This window comes from Chaetura pelagica, unplaced genomic scaffold, assembly GCF_000747805.2.
Source record: "Chaetura pelagica isolate M959 unplaced genomic scaffold, ChaPel_1.0 scaffold364, whole genome shotgun sequence".
Taxonomy (NCBI): domain Eukaryota; kingdom Metazoa; phylum Chordata; class Aves; order Apodiformes; family Apodidae; genus Chaetura; species Chaetura pelagica.
Window position 1 is genome coordinate 1,927,244 of NW_009953089.1, and position 20,634 is coordinate 1,947,877.

The window sequence follows — 20,634 nt, forward strand, 5'->3', positions numbered from 1 at the left end:
TAGGGGTGTCCTCCCCATGATATTCTCCCTCTGCTGCTGCATTTTCCCTGTGTGTGGCAGACCTCACAACCAAGGATTCAGCTGACTGCTTTCACTGGGCAATTCATGAGTTTTAACTAAAAAATGGCTGGCCACATGCAAAACAGTACACTGGGAAACGCACTGGCAGATGCACTTTCAAGCAAAAGCTTGCTTTAAAAGCAAATAAAGAGGTGTGATGGAATAAAACCACAGCCCTGAGAGCTGGCGAGGACTCTGTGGGTGCAGCAGGGCAGCACTGGTGGGTCTCCAGTTGCTCATTCCCACCACGGCTGCAATCCCTGGGACAGGCTCAGCCCTGGTGCCAGGGCCCGAGTAGAACAGGGCCCATGAGTTTGGGTGTCCTGCCCCAGCTCCCGCAGCCACGAGCACCCTGCGCTGCCCGTGCTGCAGCCCCAGCTCCACGTCAGGGAGAAGAGCCCCAGGCAGGATGGGGTGGGAGAAGGCGGCGGTTTGGAAAACGACCGCCTGGTGCTGCGTTCACAGACGCCTGGCTCGTAAACCAGTGTTTCTAACAGCTCCTTCTACGTTGCTTATGAAAATGCTCAAGGTTAAAGATCACATAATTGGTTTGCTTTACCCAGCACAGCCCCTGCTTTCGATGGAGTTCATTCCAGCTTTCTATTAGCTCAATTACTACAATCCATAATCAGTGCACTACAATGATTCAACTTGACTTTATGTGATGAGTATCTTGCCTTGTCATGTAACAGATTGTGTGTACGTTGTATTTCTCTAAGGACCATCTGACCTTAGATATTAAATAGAAACATACTAGACCAACTGAGAAACATTTAATACATACATTTATCCCCTTAGATGTATTAAAAATTCAGAGGAAAAATAAATATTTAAGATGGTAAAGTATGTTTACCAAATGTTTTAACAGCTGCCTTTAGAGACAAGGAAATGGAAATGAAATGATGGGTGTTTGTTTCACAGGGTAATGCTCACAAAATGCATCCAAGTATCTGTTAAAGTGAGTGTAACTTAAGGTAGTCTTAGAGGGAAGGCCTTTGGGGTGGGAGGGAAACAACAGGAGTGAGCTCCAGTAATGTGTTGAGAGAGTCTCTGACCAAGCACAGCCTGGACCATCAGAAAAATCAGTGGTTTGTTTCTAATAAAGATGTCTTCTCCAGCTAGATCTGGGCAAATGCCTGAACACAGCAGTGGGCAGCACGAGCCCTTCTAGCCGCTCTTGAACCATCTGCAAAGGGACCACAGATTTTAGGACCCAGGCAGTTGCTGTGGCACTGATGGAGGGTTGGGACAACAAGTTGCCTCTGTCTCTCCCATCCACCCCTCCCCAGCTGCTGCCAGGGATTTGGTCTGAGGGACTGAACGATGCACAGACCCAGCTCTCCCAGTTACATAGGAAAATGTAGTCTTGAAACCTGGTTTCTCATCCCTCTGCTCTTGATTTGATTGCCTCATCATTTCCACTGGGGATTGGAAGAGGTGGGCTGGCATATTGTCCTCCTCTCAGGGGCTGTAATTACAGATCCGTATCTTAACCTTTACCCCCCTGGCATGACCATCTCAGCACACTGGTTTAGACAGTTTCACGAAGAGGAGAAGGAAGTAGCTGACATATGGAAGGGCATGAGCGAATAGAGGGGGAGGCAGGAACACTCATTAAAGGGAAGAAAAGAAAAAGGGAGGGTGTCTAAAATTCTGCAGCCCTAAATGGTAACTTATGCACTGATAATTTACATCTGTTTCAGTTACAGTTTAGTTCAGTTATCTGTTAAAAAGCTCATGCCCCAGAAACTGCTGCTTGCCACAGGAGTTAGGCTGTCTTGGCGCTGCTGTACCAAACACCTCCAGATCTGCAGAGCTACTCCCTGCTGCAGCTCAGGACAGCAGAGGAGCAGACGTGCTGCCATCCACTCTCATCCCACTTGCAATTTGACTCAGGCTCAATGTGCAACGTGACTGACCCTCAAAATTTGGAGGAAACTGTGGCAAGCCCAGAGCATCTCAAGGTAGCATGGAATGACGCAGGGAGTGCCTGGTCACACTATCTCCAGGCGCAGCAGATGTTATCATCAGTCTCATGCTGTCTGAACAATTAACCCGAGAGTTTCATGAAGGCAATGAGTTTGCTCTGTCATCATATCAGAGTCTGCCTGATCTGTAAAATGTCCCTGTTGACTGTGGTAGTACAATGCACAAGGGTTTGACCCTGGTTTGCAATGGGGAGCATCACAACCATGGCCCTTCCTGGCTGATGGGGACCTGCCAGGGCAGATGCAGCAGCAGCCACAGGCTGAGGGATTTGGAGAGATAAATGGGTATGAATATGGAACAGAAAATGGTAGAGAAGTTCATGTCTAGGCTTGAGCAACAAAATCCCACTCAAGATTTGCCTGAGCTGACCTGGAGGATGAAGGAAGAACCTGATGATGAGCGGTATGAAACCTCTCTCGCAAGGTGACTGTCACAAATAAAATACTGTTACTGAAACATGTATAAGAAAAATAAAAAGATCAATTGATCCAAACACCACTGATGTCAGGGCAAGGACCCCTGCTGCAGGCAGTAGTCTTTGGAGCAAGTCATCTCAGAGGAACAGGGTGAGGTAAACAACTGAAGAGAAAACAACTCGCAACGATTCACTGAAAATTCTGACAATGAAAAGTTGTAGTGAAAGGTCTTATCTAGGAAATGCTGACAAGCAGCAGCATAGGAGAGCCAAACAGTATTTGTGAATTTATTCTAGACTGGTACATGAATATTTCATTTGGCTTGAAGCCACTGTAGCAAAATTATCATTATGATGCATTTAATCTAGTCCAATTTACCATGTCTTTCTAGTTCATAGATCAACTCACAGAAACTTCAACCTGAAACTGTGTCTTAAGAAGAAAAAAAAAAAAGCATCAGCAGTTAATTAAAACAGTCCTGGTGTTTGGAAACTTGAGTCATTAAGAACCTGGAAATGCAGGGTCATCAAGCATGCTGATTATAGTCAATACTCAGGGAAGGCACAGCAGCTGGAATTTCAATCTACTTTTGGAAAGTATCTATTTGGGTGTTTTGTTTTGTTGTTTGTTGTTTTTTTTTCCTTACAAGTATCACAGCAACAACTTGGCAATTCTGTTTTCCTTATGTTTGTCTACAGAAAATTGTCATATACAGAAAGTGTGTTGCTGACACCTGGCTCCAAGGTGCAGTTAATGACTCAACGTACATGGTCATCATGCATCAAATAAGCTTAGGAGACACTTTATGCATACCACAGTCCTTGCATAAAGCCACTCCTAAGTGACAAGGATTCCAAATGTTTACTTTCATGACATTTACTTGAGAGCGACCCCCTGCATATTTATTTGCACACTCTCTATGAAAAGCTAAATCCATAACTGGTATGAAAAGCTGAATCCACAACTGATATAACGCCTCTGAAACTAGCACAACAGAAGACAGGAAATTTCATGACATTGCCTTTAAAAGCTGTGAAAGGAAGAACCTGCATTTTTACCTCTTGGCCCATTTCCATACTGCAAAGCTTTGTTGACTGAGCTTTGGCATCCACCATGACATTGAACATGGTGCATATTGATTGAGGGACTCGGAAATCTGTTGATCGGCTGGTTTTTTGCAGCTTTACTTCAAATGCAATCCTGGTTCTGTTAAGGAAAAGAGAAAAAGACATGCCAGTTGCTTTTAAGCATACTGAAGAGAACAATAAATAATGTGAAACAATCCTGGAAAAAAAGCTCAAAAAACCAAAAAGCTGAATGCTATTGGGAGCATTATAGTGCATTTGGTACAAATGTGCTTCTAATAAAACTGATTTTCCAGTTTAAAAAGAAACCTACTTTCCAGAATACACACTATTTATAAACAGTGCAACACTTTGAGGGAAATGATGACTTTCTCATGCTTGATAAACAGTGTGATGATGTTACAACCAGCAGTGTCAATGTACACCTATAATTTGGTGGCATTAGCTGATTTACAACCACAGACAAAGAGCAAACCTGATGCATTAAAGGAAGCTCCTATTGCTCCATGATATCAACTACAACTAACAGAAACACATTCATCTCTTGACTCAAAGGACACTGTCAGATCATTGCATTTTTAGGTCTACACGGTTGTAATTGCTTGCTGAAAGTTCCTAATTGTCTCATAGTTTCATAGAAGTGGCCTCTCTGAACCTTACATACTCACCAGAACATGTCTGCAAAATGTGCACGGGTGCTGTTGTGCATGTATGAATACATGAGCCCACGCTGCATGAGCTCACCCCCCTCTGCTCTCCTGAGCTTACATTTGACATCCCTGCCAGTTACAAACTGTGTTACACCCAGAGCTTTGTTGGAACAAAGACAGGGTTTGATCTTGTGACGTGTTTTAAAATACCAAGGCATTTGTGTCTCTAACGTGGAGAATACTTGCAGTACGGTGGGCACTGCCCTGCCTTTCTTTGGAGCCCCTCTGCAGATTCCTGAAGCACTTCACTAATCTAACCAGCACAGAACAATTATCACATCAGCCAGAATCTGCCAACAAATTAACATCGGAAGGTTAGAAATAATAAGTAATAGCAACTGCAGCTCAGGGGTAACTCTGATCTTGAAAGATCCCCCAAGGGTTATGCAAAACATGGCCCATTTACAAATGTGAAACTCCCCTTCTTGGGCCAAGATCTGAGCTGGTACATAGGTCCTCCTGCCCAGCTTCATTAGCCAAACAGGTCTTCCTTGCAAGGGCTTCTTTCCTGACAGCACTGAAATACACCCGAGCGCGGCAGGCGGGGTGGCTCCCCCATGGTATTCAACAGTTCAGAGACAGACGCGAAGAAAAATGTTGTGTCAAACTGAAATTGCTAAAGAAACCTTAGCCAGGCCCTGTTTGCAGGTGATATAAATAGGGAAGGCAGCATATTGGTTTACATCAGCAGTGGCATTTGAACTGATTTAATTACCAGTGCCAGATTTAGCCTGGACTCGGGGACTAGAATCTTGATAATTACCGAAAGGACCCAAAGCAACTGGGATTTTCCATCTCCTTGCAGAGATGAGCATGTTCCTACTTACTTATGCTCAAAACCATTATATATAGTCATACCATTACAAGCTGGGCCAGGTTTTTACAGAGGGGCAACATATTTGTAGAAAGGTTGAAGCAGTTGGGAAAAAAACCCCGGCTTTCAGGCACATGAGCCCTTCTTCAGATGTACCTGGAAATGTGCTTATTTTTCCCAGTTATCTCAGCTGAGCTAACCTGGTCTGATTTCTATAGATGATGCAGTTTAAACTGCACTGCAGGTGTAGCAAAGGTGCCTTGTTTCCAGTTAAAAAAATAAATTAAAAAGAGAGAATAAGTATTTTGCTGGTGGTGCTGGGGGACAAGCAAAGAGCTGTGCTCCAGCCCTGGGTTTGCTCCTACAGAGCAGTCTGACAATGTTTGTGCCAGCTAAGGGACCAAAGACACGCTGCTACAATAATGGGGGACTTGCTCAATCAGAGGCATAAAAATGGTTTGGGTTGGAAAGAACCTTAAAGATCACCTTGTTCAAACCCCTTGCCATGGGCAGGGACACCTCCCACTAGACCAGGTTGCTCGAAGCTCCATCCAACCTAATGCCAAGGACATCACGACCGTCTCATTGCACTTAAAATGCACTGGGGTTTTCTCCAGCATGGTGAGAGAGCAAATCTCAAGCTGTCTGCCTTCCAGTGGGGCAGTCTCCTGCCTACATCTCGGGGACCAAAGATGCCTTCTGCTTCGGTGACGTTGCACATCCAGACTGAGGAATGTGCGAACAATAAATGCCACGCTCACGCTTGCTGAGTGGCCTGACAATTGTGGTACAGAACAGCCACCTCACACACTGCAGCTAATATTAGCATGTACCAGCTATATTTGGCAACCTTTTTTCTTTTGGTTCATGTCTTTGTATATTAATTTCTGCACAATGGAACGCAAAGTTAAGTTCTTCCTCCTGCCTCATCACCTTTAGTGCCAAGTGGACTTAAATGACTGTGTAAAGGCTGGAAATTTAGCCTTAACATTTTGCTTTCAAAATGACAGCTGCCTGTATGTTTAAAGGTCTTTTAAGGAAATCTCTGTGCTTTGGAAGATCTGCAGGTGAGTATCCCATAACATGACTGATGATAAAACACCTTTTTTCCATTAATGGGACACCTTTTCTCCGTATTTTAAGGAAATCTCTATGCTTTGGAAGATCTGCAGGTGAGTATCCTATAACATGATTGATGATAAAACACCTTTTTTTCCATTAATGGGACACCTTTTCTCCGTTGCATTCAAGGCCAGGTTGGATGGGGCTCTGAGCAACTTGGCCTAGTGGGAGGTGTCCCTGCCCATGCAGGGGGGTTAGATCTAGATAATCTTTAAGGTTTCTTCCTACCCAAACCATTCCATGATTCTATGACAGCATATGTGAAGCCTGTGTGCCAAGCTACGCAACATTCCTTTTCTGGGATCACTTTTTTGCTTGCTTTTTCATGGATCTGTGCTCTTCTAGGGGGGTGCTGGGATTGTACTTTGGGCTTTGCTTTCAGCACTCAACCCTGCCATCTCCAAACTGCATTTGCAAAGACTTTACTTCACGTGCAGCACTGAAAATAAGTAGTTGCCTATAGAGCTTGAAAGAATGGGTGATATATGGCTTTAGTTTGAATATGCACTCTCCAGAACCTCAACAGAGAAGTGCTTGCTTGGGAGAGTCCACAATTCACAGCAGAGAGTGGCTTCCCACCACATCTGTGCTGGGCAGAGGTCAGCTGGGTCTGCTAGTAAACAGTGGTTGAAGTGAAGCTTCATTGATAATAAGATAGAAAAAAAATATGGAACTTGTGAGCTTCCATGGGAACTGTGGCCAGTCTGCTGGTGGGCACGTACCTCTTCACGCAGGACTCGATCATGTCACTCGCCATAAGCTTCAAGCGTTGCTCCAAGTGTTTCCCAAACTCCTCCTCAGGCCAGTGCAAATCCCGAATGAAGGTCTGTAGGGCATCAAGTTTCCAGAACAGATCTTCTGAGGTGCCTGATCCATTGCTGGCAGGGCAAAACGAGAACAAAAGTCATAAGTGGCATCAGGCTCCTTGTAACCTGATGTGGAGACCATTCCTGCAACAAGTGTGGAGCAGACAGTAGTTTCATACACAGGACAACGCTGGCAATCTCCACCATCAGGATTTTGAGTTTTACCATACAGTTGCCTATTCTACCTTGCTGTCATAACCCACAAAACTTTCCAGACCACATGAGTAAGACAACATTATGAGTTACACATATTAAGAGGAAGAATGTGTGTATGGTAAAAATCAGCCTTAGTTAATAGCCACATTAACATATGTGATTATTAAGAATTAAGGCTAGAAATTGTGGTAGAAAACTCCCGATCAATAATAACTGCCATACTGGACTGTATGCAGTTATTAAGATTTAAGGTTTCATGCAATTCTCCCCTTTCCAAATTACACCTTGAGTTTGCTTTGTCCCCCCCAGTGAGCCCCTGTTTCCAGGTAAGGGACAGTGCTAACAAGTGGTGAGCGAGGACACGCTTTATCTCTTGAACAGCTGAAAAAAAATCGGGGTAAATCAATTGAGCTAAGGGCACTAGAGATCTCATATCCAGGAGTTTTTGCAGGATTGACTCCTGCACCTTTTCACAAATCTGCCTCTTGCAAAGGCATCTATAGGACAACAAATTTCCATTAAAAATATATATAGATATTTATTTTGCAACATCTTTGGTCTGTCACAAAACTCTGATTTTCTCTCTCAAGTGTATATTCTCATACCCACACCCCTGCCCAGATGGAAGGCTTTGGTCCTGCAGTGTGTAGCTACACCAGCTCTTTTCACAGTATAATTATATCTCAAACCTCCACTTACAGAATAAAAATACAGAACTGGATTGCGCTCTGTCTGTGCAGAGAAATTTATGCATCCATAACCCTTTTCTCTCTCTCTCTCCTTCTCCCTCCCTTTTTTTTTTTCCAGGACAATTACCAAAGGGAGCTTCAAGAGTTTCAACCCCCTCCTCGCATACCACTAATGCTAACACAGTAAGTCAGGAGGTACTGAACACACCATGCATTACCACTTGTGCTGACATCCTCTATAGAAACAGCTGAGGGTGTTTCTATCGTGACAGATGCCAGCTGCATTGAGTTAATGCTAGAGGAGGTAGGAGCTAATGCAGACATGGCTACTGCCAGGGAAGAACCATAGTCCCAACATGCTAGAGAGGTCCTGCAGGGTCCTGTGCTAACGGACTCAACGAGATAAAGAATGAATTGTCTCGGTTGTAGGAGAAACATAGCTGACACTAAGCAACAGGTAACATGTCCTTGATGGAGGGGGAGGGTGAGTCAAAGGAAACCAGAGAGATGAAAAGATAAAGAATCAGGCATTTCCTTTAACCAGGGGACCAGTTTGTGCAGCAGTCTCAGGTGTGCATCTACCACCAGGTTTTAGTTTCACCCAGTTCAGACTTGTGCTTGGATATAAAGAAGCTTTAACAACCTAAACTCAGTTTTGGAACTGCATAAATTTCTGTTTTAAATTATTAAAAATGTACAAATACAATAATTGGTATTTACTACATCAACATTATGATGCTCATTTCGTTGCAAAATGTTTAAAGTATTATTCTTGGTCTTTTTCTCACTTTTGATTAAGACAACAGGCAAAGAAATAAAACAGTATCTTAATTTCCAAGATGCAATGTTAATATTTTGCCTGTGAGCACCACAACTGCTCTAATCACGCAGGCAGGTTGCAATATACTATTGATGCTCAAGCATTTTCAGAGGGATTATCCTATTTTCTGTCATGACATGATTCTTATCTTTTCAAGGGCAATACCACAAAGCATGCACAGAGAAAGATTAAAACTTTCAAGTACTCTTAACAGACAACTGCCTAAGCTAGCCTTTAATATAGCTATCTTAGCATGAATATGAGTTGTATAGCTTTGAAACACAAATGACCCTGCTGATATTTGAAAAGTTTTTAAAAATCTGCTAAGAAATCAAACGTCAGTGTTTGTTTTACTTCTGGCTCTTTAGAACTGTTCTGCAATACAGAGTTTGGGTGGACTCCAGGTGTAGATGTAATCGAGGGTGTTTCAGTAACAGTGATGGAGGTAGGTTGGGGGGGCTTCTTTGATTTTCTCTTCTAAGTGAGAAGGTAGGGAAAAGCAACACATCCATGCAGTGCTGGCTGAGACCACCCCATGCCAACCCTAAATAACTATCTAGGAATTTAGAAGGAGAACTGGGAAGCTCATAGTTTCTGTGCTGGGACATCCTGGGAGATGAGCTACCTCAAACACCAAGATTTGGGTTGAGCCCACTGTGCATCACCCTCCACACTGCTTGGTGGCTTTGACTTTTAAGGGAAATATGCTGTTAGAAAAGAACCTCCTTAAGCTGTGCTCAGGATTTGCTCCACCCGTGCACCCCGGGATGCTCAGAGAGGGAGCTGGGAGCCCAGAGCACAGGGTTCCTGTAGATGCACTGCTGTGATACTGTGCCTGATTTTCCAGGCCATAATCTAAAGCTCACATTGAAAATACACATTTTTAGTTGGTCATGGCATAATTCAGGCTGTGGTGACAGCTGTGGAGCTTTAATTTCTCTTGGTGCCTCCCCCAATGTGAGTAAAAACTGTTGCAGGGTGTTTCTCTTTGTTTAACTGTTCCTTCAAAATAAAGACAAAAAATACTATCTGGGTAATTCAGAGCTTGCATGGTATGATTTTAACTTTTAGATCTACATCTGGTCCACAGAAATTGGTTGTCTGGCATTGAAATTGGTTCATCTTCTCTTTTGGACAAAACTCTCTGCTGAGACACATAACATCACATTGTAAGTTCTGTGGTTCGTATGTTGTTCAGACCATGTCCCATTGTTGACAGCTATTTTGTAAAGCAAGATACTTGCCCAAATTCTCAGTGGGAGGAAGACAAATTTTCAAGATTTATACCAAAAAACCCCTCAAAATACACATGCCAGAAATTCACTAGTGTCTCATTCAGAAAACATCTAATTAACTGTATCACTCTAAAGTTTTATATAATGCACAGAAACAAACAATACATATCCATGCCAAGATTACTTTAAATTTAAATGAGATCTAATTTGAACTGAATACACACTCAGAATCATAAATAGCAGCCATCCATGACGGTGCAGAAAAGCTAGGCATTTGTGGGATGCCTAGTGGGATGTTAACTGGTAGATTTGGTACTTTAGGGAGATTCACATTTGGTAGATTCACATTGGGCAGATTACTTGTTAAACTCCTGTGGAAGAAACAGACAGAAAGAAAAAATACCATAACAGTGACAATGCAGATGTAGCAGAAGCACGTGACACTCATAAACAAATCTGCAAAGTTCACAGCACGAGGACAGTTAAAAAACTAAAGCAAAACATTTCAGAAAGAAGCATGAGTATGGAAGCTTAAGTGGACTGAGTTTGCAGTCTGCAAGAAAAAGCAAGTTTAAAAAATAAAAGAAGAATGAAAAGAAGAAGAATCAGAAAGTAGCAAATTAACAGAGTACTCAAAAACCTCCAGCAAATAACTCCACCCTCAAGTCCTGACCCCATTGCCAAGTGCAGAGAGCAGCCTTGCCTTGGACAAATCTCTCTCATAAGGAAGTGAGTCTCAGTTCCTACATGCTCAGGCTGGATGAAAGAGCTAACCTAAGAGATCTACTAGAGAACTGGGATTCCAAATAACAAACACACAGTTTGAAATTCCAGCCCTGCAGATGTCCCTAAGAGTTTTTCTTGCCACCAAGTTCAATTGAGTTGGGATTTCACTCCAAAACCTGTTTATTTTCTACTCTGCAATTAACTAAGAAGAGCAAATCTGGAGCTACAAAACAGTGACCTGCACGGTTCCTCTGTGAAGGATCATGCCCTGGTCCTTGCATTCCTGGGTGTGGATAAAATGGGTCCTCCAGGTGGGATCAGTTGGTCCTCCAACTGGTTGCCCTGTTCTACATGTGCCCTTGAATGAACTGCACTGAATAAATCCAGGACTGGAATGTGAATGTTTCTTGGCTGGAAATGGGCCATGGAGTGATTAAGACATTCAAAGGTTAATTTATCAGGCACGTGCACTTGGGCATCATGTCTTCAAAAAATATTTTCAGACATGCCACTAATTATGCAAATAGAGGTATTTTAAAAGTGGGTTAGTGTATTAATTTAATGCAATGTGCTCTCCTGAAACAACGTGCAGTGTAACAGCACTGCATGCTTAAAGTCTGCAAAACACCCTGACCTATTTTAGTGTGCTAGGTCTCTAGATGTTATAATTGGTCTAATTCTGTTTTAATTAGTATCTCACCAAAGTTAATTTTTATGCAAAATAAAAATGTCACGGGATCTGGGAATTAGAAGCCAGTTTCAGAAGTGTATTTTTTTTTTTCTGCCTTAATCTAGTAATCCTGTATGGTGCACTGGGACACAACTCATAGGTGGTTTTACAGTACTATTTGAGGAAGAAATCAGATGCTTTGACATAATTTTCATGGGATCATCATTTGGGCTCAGTGAAAATGCAATCAGGACTTCAGGGTTTCAGCTTCACCCTGCACTGCTGAAGCTCCTGAGAGCTGTGATGTGCATGGGCACAGTTTCAGCCTTCCAGCTCCCCTGCTCTCAGTGACAGCACCAGGACATGCCACCTTAGGTGGGCTCTTCCATTTCCCTGGATTTAATTACCTACTGTACAGGCAACATTACCCGCAATCTTGGAAAACTTAAATTACACACTATGTCTTCTTGTGCCCCCAGCACAAGAAAGATGTGGAGCTGGTGGAACGTGTCCAGAGAAGGGCCACAAAAATAATCTGAGGGCTGGAGCAGCTCTTAGGACAGGCTGAGGGAGCTGGGGTTGTTCAGCCTGGAGAACAGAAGGCTCTGGGGGACCTCACAGTGGCCTTCCAGTACCTGAAGGGGCTACAGGAAAGCTGGGGAGGGGCTTTTTACAGGGGCTTGCAGTGAGAGGGGGAATGGTTTTAAGCTGACAGAAGAGAGATTTAGGTTAGAGATCAGGCATAAATCCTTCAGTGTAAGGGTGGTGAAACACTGGAACAGGCTGCCCAGAGATGCTGTGGAGGCTCATTCCCTAGAGGGGTTCAAGGGCAGGTTGGATGGGGCTCTGAGCAGCCTGTTCCAGTGGGAGGTGTCCCTGCCCGTGCAGGGGAGTTGGAACTTGATGATATTTAAGGCCCCTTCCAACTCCAAAAATTCTGTAATTCTCTGATCCTTTCAAGGTATATTAAAATCTTAGCAACTTCCTTCAGTCACATCTTGAACTCCACTTCTTACTGCAAGTTTTGTATACCAAAACCCAAAGGAATGGAACTGCACTGGCTATACTGCATACATATTTCCTAATGCAACAGCAGATTTGAACTACATCTCTGCAAGAGCTCAGCTTGTCATTGGTGGCAAGTCTTAGGGAACAGGCTTTATCCTCTTTCCCCCTTTGTGAATAAAATCCCTTTTTGGTGAGGAAAATTACAATCCAATGTTTTTTTCTAGTGAAAAAAAATAATTTAAAAAGTTCTTTTTTTTTTTTTTCTTTTGTTTCTGTGATTCTCAGTAGATTTGACTTCACACTATGTGCTTGTTCCCTTTGTTAGGCTGTAAGCAAATATGAGGATTTCCTAATGTAAAAAAGCTTTCCATTGTTTCCATTCATACTGTATCTGCTATTAAGATGATATGATTATTGAATGAGACACAGACGTCAGAGTGATTGAGAGAGTGTTAAATCTTCAGAAATGGCAGTGCATGTGCTTAGATACTGATCTGGAAAAAATAAAGAAATAGCAAGAGGTGGACAACATATAAATGTATAAGGAAAAGCAACTTAAATAACTTAGCCAGATGGTAAATACATAAATCAGAGGACCTTTGGTTTTAATATTAAAATTCAAGAAGTGACAGTGTTATATTAATAAAAACACTGTATTAATAAAATATGACTTCTAGAGTAAACAGTACACTATATTCACAAGGAAACATATTTCTTTTATACAACACATTATTTTGCTGATGCAAAGATATGTTGCAAGAATAAGTTAGTACTCTTAAAACAAAACAAAACAGCAAAATAATGGAGTATATTATGTTAACATACAGTAACTAATTTAAAAAATATTCTCCTGAATTGACATGCACAATTTTGTAGGTTCAACCCATGTAATTATCTGACTAACAGTTGCAGTGAGACCTGTAAAAAATTATTAATATTACCAACAAATGTTCCAGCCTGCAGTTGCTCAGACCATAAAACTCCAGGTCCAAGATGAGAAGCTGTTTCTAGAAGCCAGCCATGCCTATTTAATATAGATGGCTAAATATAACCTCAGCCATCAGGCAGGGAATGTGGGCATTTGCATCAACAAGATGAGGGCTGTCTGATTAGACGACTCAGCTTCAGGACTGGATCCTGATATGTTTGATAAAAGATGCACTCTCTGGAGCCGCACTGCTCGTTTTCTTGGCTTCTTCTGATTCACCCCCGTTTGTGTCTGGCAGCTGTGCAAATGGCTTTCACCTGTACTGTCTGCTGGGAAATTCTCAGTGCTGGCAACATACCCCTAGACAACATCCCAAATCTCACACTGTACTGTAGCACCCATCACAGAGAACAAATCCCATTGCACAGCTCCTGTAGAGCTGCCCTAGTACTGAAAGGAGGGCAAAAAAATCACAGTATTTTTACTGAGTTGCCTCTTGGCTTGAGGATGAAGCTAAATGAGACCCTTGTCCATACTTCAATATTCAGTCCCTGTGGGACGCCTGAAATCATTTAGTGATGGAAGATGCAAACTCCTGTCTCTGCCATCACTAGAAATGCTTACAGCCTTACTGCCTGGGCTGAGCAACTGCTCAAGAGGAAAGCTTTCCACAAAAGCCTTGATGAGAAGCAAGGAGCTTGATAGTGAAGTAGGCAGTCAAATCTGTGCTCTTCCTCTGACTGGCACCCAGAATAGTAACAAAAATACTCATTTTCCCTACATGGTGCTTCTTTTAAGGGGGAACATTTTTCACCAGCATTTTGTAGTAGTACAACCTTGTAAAATGATTAGTAGAATCATACTGTTCAATTTCTTACATTTATGATACATTTACCAATAGTTTGCAGAGGGTTAGTGATTTATTAGTAGATGCTAAAGCCAGGACTACAGTGCAGTAGAGACAGTCACAGGTCAAGGAGTTATGTCCTAGTCAGGGACTTGAAATTCGTTGTCACTGCACCGGCTTTAGCGTTTGCTCAGAAAGATCTTTCAACACAGACACACATACAGAGACGCACACACACACGTACGTGTCTGCTGGCTGCAAGAGAAATCCATGCTCTCCAAGAAGCTGGAGTGGAAAAAAACCCAAACCCATTGCAAACCCTACTTTTCCAAGACCTCTCAACTCACCAGAGAACAGACCTACTCTGTATCCTCCGTATTTGGATGACTGTGCGAGGGACAAGTGTTCCACATTTCTCTGCGTGGATTCATACAAGCACACCAGCTGCTCTAGCTATAGGGCACGGACCCCCTGCAAATTCAGCAGCTCTGCAGAGGCAGATTACAGAGCCCTCATGAGCACATTACATCAATGCTTTCCCCCTCCCCCCATGTTTTCAATACTTAACAGTATCTCTCTCACTGTTTGTGATTTCTATACCTAACTCCTTGTAGCATAAGGTGCAGAGTATTCAGCAATGAAAATAGAAGAAATACATGCTTGCAAACTGCCATCTGGTCAGGTTATGGAGGGCCACATATTTCAGCCTTGATTGCAAGGCTGAGCATAGAGAAACCCTTACAAAAGTCTCTACATTGTGGAATAATTTCTTGGTTAACAGGAGATAATGAGACTTCCTTCCCACAACTCACTGTAGGGATCCAAAGCAGGACAGCAGTAAGCTTAGTGGAACCGACTGCCACGATGATCTATCTTTGGTCAACCTGAAGGCCATTCTTCAAAGCTGTGGAAAAACATACTGCAGTGTTCCCAGTTCCCAAAACGGGGAGAGGCAGCAATGGAAGGCCATGAGTTGGATGGGAATTGGCTGGTGCAAACTATTTGAGAATCAGTGGCCAAAAACTGAACTGTGCTGCAGCTCGGACATGTGGAGGTAGAAGGCGGTAGATATGGAAGGGCAAAGCCAACAAAGTAAGTCTCTGACCTGAGTTCTTCTGCAAATTCACTGTCCACAGGACAAAGAGGAGCAGGTGGTGGGCCCAGGAGGCAAAAGATGAAGATGCTTAACATTTGATTCTGAACATCACATTGGAACTGTCCTAAGATCCTATGAATGACACCTCCTTTCCTTTACACCATATGTGCCACTCTTTGTGCGCTTGCTGGTACCTCCCTTCACTGGGTCTCATCATGTTAAACCAGTTTTTTAACTCATACTTTTGTGTGTGAGACACAAGAACAAAATGCCAATCAGTGAAAAAAACCCTCAAAAGTGCATCTTTTCATCAGGTGGACACAAGCTTCTCATGAAAAGCATCCACTTTTGTGCTGGAATAAATCTTTTAAATACCCAAGTCTGTAAGACAGAAAGTCCATCCTGGGCTTTTGCTGGAAACTGCAACTCTGAAAGCACTTGGCAACTATAACTCCAGAAGAAAATAACCATTAGAGAAGAACTCAGAGAAGACCTTTTACGACTATCAAAGATAAGTTAAAAATGATGGGTGATGGCACACTCAGGGGTAAAACATTTTGACAGGCAAGTGCCACAGCCAGATATTTATGGACATCTATAGTTAAGCCACTGAAGTCATTAAAAGCCAAAATTATGTCAGTGCCTGGCAAAATAAAGCAGAACAAATTGCTTATTAACTGATTGACCGAGATGGACTGGTACATGGTGTTAACAGTCTCTGTTTCATAACAGACAAGAAAATACAAACATATTGATTACTAAAGCAGAGCTCTGAAACTAAAGTTAATGCTAACTTTGAAGTGCAATTCTGCTTGAAGGAGTGGCTGTAAAAATGGCATTCTCCTACTCGAAAGATCTATTTCTTGTATGTTTTCTGGGTCACATCTGCTTATTTGAAACAAGATTTTTTAGGATTTTTAATCCTGTTAGCCTGCAGACCAAAGACAGCAAATGGGAAGTGAGAGAGACTTCTGAATGCCAGCCACTTAACCCCACTCAAAACAGAGGGGATGATCAGGTGTCAAGAAAAGGCCTGAGATTTGGCAGACAGAATCCTTACGGATGCTAAGGATGTACAAGAAAGAAAGGAAAAAACCTGGGTGCTCAGACTCCAGGTTGCATATGGGAGGCTGGCTGCTGAACAAAATCTCTTCTCCCTGTAAACGGAACATATTTGGTGTGAAAAGCCCTGAAAGACCACAAGCTCTTTTATACTGCAACCTCTGAGAGAGCCGTGCCACTTAACTTTGCCTAGAGAATCACAAAAAAAGCAGGGAAAATAGTCTTTCCAGAGGTCAGCTAGTCCCAATCTGGTGTCTGAGGCACCGCCAGACTCTGTGTTGTTTGCAGAGGGTCGACCTTTCTCTTTTAATACCTTTACTAGCAGGAAAAGTCAGTGCTTTTCCTTTGTAGGATCTTAGTTTTTTTTTTAAAGCAAGCATGACAGAGTTCAGCAATGCTTCAAAACCTGTGAAATAACAACAGTAATCCAAAGCACATGCCACATTTTTATCATTTACCAGCCCTTGAGTTTGATTTGGGCTTCTCTCAGGTTACTCAGCTCGAGCTGGTAAATTCCTAGCTCTCCAAGTTAAAGAATTGATTCTGCTTGAATCATTTTGCCCGTAATAACTACGGTTTCTCTATGCCTAATCCTACAGGGAAGAGAGCTGGGACCTGGCAGGGCTGGGGACACTGTGGGACACGTGCAGCTTGTCAGCCACCGGGCTGACGTGAGAAGCACAAGGCTGCACCATCTCTCCGTGGGGTGGGTGGAAAACATGAGTATTGGGAAGAACAAGTACAGCAGTGACTCACACAGATTATGGGGCTGGACTGAACACAGCGAGGCAAGGTTTTTTGCTTTGAAAGGGAGCTATTTGAGTTTGAAAAGGCCTTTTAGAAGGGGATCCAAAAAGCCACACCAGCTCAGAAGGTTTTCACATGTTCATGCTTCCGTGTCCAAAGGCACATGGTTCCAACCGAGGCAGCAATGCACTTCAGAAAGCAAATACCATTTCCCTCTTTAACTTGAGAACCCTGAGGAGAGCAGGCCTTCTATTTTTAGCATTACACTAGAAAATCTAAAGCACTTTCTGCATGTCCAGTCTAAAATTTGCTAGTTCATCTCTGCATGAATCTCCATCCATATGCACCCAAATTCCGATTGTATCAAAGGAGGTTTCCTTACTTTACTGGCTCCCATGACTCCCGCTCAAAGCCCCTGTGAATTGACTGTGCAATTGAGGACTCCATCAGATCGACATATCTAACAACAAGTGGAGCAAACAGGTCTTGGAGGTGTTTGTGGAATTTTCCATTGCACAAATTATCTAGAATAGATAAATAAAAGTATATTAAGACACCACTGTTACTAAAAGCTCTGTAACAAACCACAGCGTGGCACTTCATTACACAACAAATTTGTCAGCAAACAGGAAGAAACTTCAAGAACACAACAGGAGCTGGCAGCAGCCACCAGTGTCCATGACAAAGATAGTAGGAATGGCTTCTTACTCCAAACAAATAAACAGACAACAAATCTTCTTTTCCATTAATGTCAAACTTACAAATATATTATTACCTCCTGTGAATAAAATGGATGTAAGAAATACATCATGGCAAACATTACAGCTTTAGTAGGTAGGAGAATAATTTCTTCCTTGGTTATTCATGACCATGATACTGGAAATGGCTCTCTGAGGATGAGTCCCTGGCTTTTTTATGTGGTCACAGAAAGCTGCTGGGATCCTGCTCTGGGACCTAATTGAAGGCAATGCCAATTCTGCCACCAGCTCCCTGGGAGCAGCAGGACTACCTGGGAAGGTGCCAGTTCCTCATGGGTTTTGAAGGCACGGGCCCATGTGCTTTCAAGAAGAGCTTCATTTCACAAAGCACTATTCCTCTGAACTACTCCTGCCTCCATTTACTTTAATATTTTCCTCCCTTCAATAAAATATTTTAAAGCAGCAACTGTTTTACTCCATGTTAAATGCAATACACACATCTAAAACAATACACACACTTAATGACAATGAGATAGAGTACATAATTCCCTGCTTATCAGGCAGCCATTACCAAGAGATGGGAGAATATGAAGCAAAACAGAAGTTCAGCTTCTCACCTTCGACTGAGGCATTTGATTTAAGGGGTGTCTGTGTGCTTTTTTTTTTTTTTTCTAGTGGCAATGGAACAAAAGCTGATGCTCAGAGAGTATGTACTGTAGATCTCTACGCATCTCAGTTGTCTGTGCAGTACAGAAAGTGCTATCTGTAACCTGAGCTGCCCACTGAAAAAGAAAGGATCAAAATACAATACATACAGTCACTACGGAGGGAATCGTTTAGAAGCTGAAAGAGTGGAAAGCTGTCCCAGGTGTCTGGGGGTTGCACCTCTAAAGCAGCATCCATATCCACTGCAAACAGTGACAGGAAGGTCTCCGCGTGCTCAACCATTAAGTCTGACCACCAAGCAAAGGCCTTCAGAGTTGGTAGAAAAAGATAATAAAGAAGTATATTAGTTCTAATAAAGCACAGGGAATGATGTTAGGCCACGTATCTAAAAAAAAAACCAAAAAGAAAATAATTTTAAAAAAGAGTGCATCCCATGGAAATTACCTTTATTGTAAAGAGAACAGTGCTTTAAAGTGCTAGCTTGCACAAACAGTGCTAATCACAGGAATTAGGCACTGCTGTTTTCATACAAAGGGTTCTTGCAGAGGATCCGTTCAGAGCTCCACCATAAAGGCAGCTGAACACGGCAGAGAAGGTTTCATCTGTTCAATTTACAATAAATGACTTTGTCCATCTTTAATTATGCTAAATCAACTAATTCTTAAGTATAGAAATTTGAGAGCTTCCTCACTGTGCTTGTGGGTTTTCTGCTGTACTTTTCAACAGTTTAAATTTTATTTGGATTCACTACTTTCTATATGTCTTGAAAAACAAGAAGCCTAAGACATTAAAACCTGTCCTAAATCACTCACACTCTTCTTTAGATATATTTCAGGCATCACCAGTAAAAGTTATTACAGCACTGTTCATTTTACATAGTTAGCATATTCACATCCATAGAAACACACTACCACCTCCATAATGCTACTGATTAGGAAACCAAATACAAAGCTCTATTACCAACATGCCAAGATAAAAAAATAAATCTCTACGGCAAGCCTGTATTTTCACAGAGGCAGGAAAAAATACATATCTAAACTTGAAAACCAAAAAAACATCAGTGAAGTCACTCATTCTCATGCACAATGGGTCCTTAGATTTTGCTCTCCGGGCTCTCTGAGGTGGCATTCACATCATACATGGCTCAGATGTGAATGCTGCATCCGCATGCATGCGTGTTTAGTAATCACTTCTGGCTGGGAACATGCAAAATGAGAAGTGCTATCGTTAGGACCATGTGCTGTCATTTTGAAGTGACAGGAAATTATTCAGGGACTTAAAGGACTTAGGAAACAGCTTTCTAGCACTTTGCAAGGGAAAGAAACCTCTAGCATAGATAACAGACTGGAGATGAAACAGAAAAGGCTGGGAACAGATGAATCAGTTCGTAGAGGAATTGCCAGTCCGGGAGGGGTATTTTTTGCAGGTTTTAGTAGAAGTGAATATGCAGAATGGAGTTTCACTTTCCTAGGGTTCAGTTTTGATTCACTGATGAAGAACTGCACTGATGTGCAGAGCACAGCTCCAGCTGCTCATTCACTTAGCCATGGAGAGAGAGCAGTGCACCTAAAGCAGGTTCCAAAATCCCAGCCGTGGACCCCGTCAATTCTTCCTATTTTGACCCAGCTTCTCAGCTGACAGTGACATGGGCAGGGAGTCTGTGGGACTATTTCCACTCCTTTGTTTCCCCAGATTATAAAGCAGACTGATACTGCCCTGCTATTATACCATGAGTTGATATAAAACTAGTGGTAAGAAATACATAAGTTGAATATGGCACTAGGCATTTTGTGCCCAGAGCACATCCAAGATGCAGAATAACCAAAATAACTGAAAAACCCCCAAACTGATCTTAGTATTGGGCCTGCTCTGTCATTGGGGCGAAGATGTGGATAAGGTGGGCTGGTGCAACGAAGGCACAGCTTTGGTGTGCTAAGGGGTAGTCTGGGTAGACACCATGGCCAAAGTAGCAACATCACCAGGTTTCAGCATCCCTGTGGTCATGGTGGGGGGACAAGGTGACTACAATGGGCTCCTTTGTCTGAAAACTGTCCCCAGGTACATGGAGGAAGCCTTTGGGCACTGCTGCAGCAAACCTGCCCTGGGTGTTGGCAAGCTGAGGGGCAGTGGTCATGGTGGCCTTGGGCTTTTGCAGAGTCGTTACTCCAGAAAAGCCCAGTGGGCTGAGCATGCATGGCCATGCTCTGCAGCTCTTCCTCCCACG

At 42.7% G+C, this 20,634-nt stretch overlaps 1 protein-coding gene across 1 annotated transcript in view; it reads right to left on the bottom strand.

The window, feature by feature from the left end:
* Positions 1 to 20,634, bottom strand: part of CADPS (Ca++-dependent secretion activator) — a 177,826-nt gene that overhangs the window by 33,638 nt on the left and 123,554 nt on the right. Inside the window, exons 20-24 of the mRNA XM_009997038.1 lie at positions 18,560 to 18,716; positions 17,429 to 17,570; positions 10,187 to 10,333; positions 6,919 to 7,074; positions 3,524 to 3,671 (exon numbers count right to left, since the gene is read on the bottom strand). Coding sequence (XP_009995340.1) covers positions 3,524 to 3,671; positions 6,919 to 7,074; positions 10,187 to 10,333; positions 17,429 to 17,570; positions 18,560 to 18,716 — 750 coding nt within the window. The remainder of the gene's footprint in view (positions 1 to 3,523; positions 3,672 to 6,918; positions 7,075 to 10,186; positions 10,334 to 17,428; positions 17,571 to 18,559; positions 18,717 to 20,634) is intronic.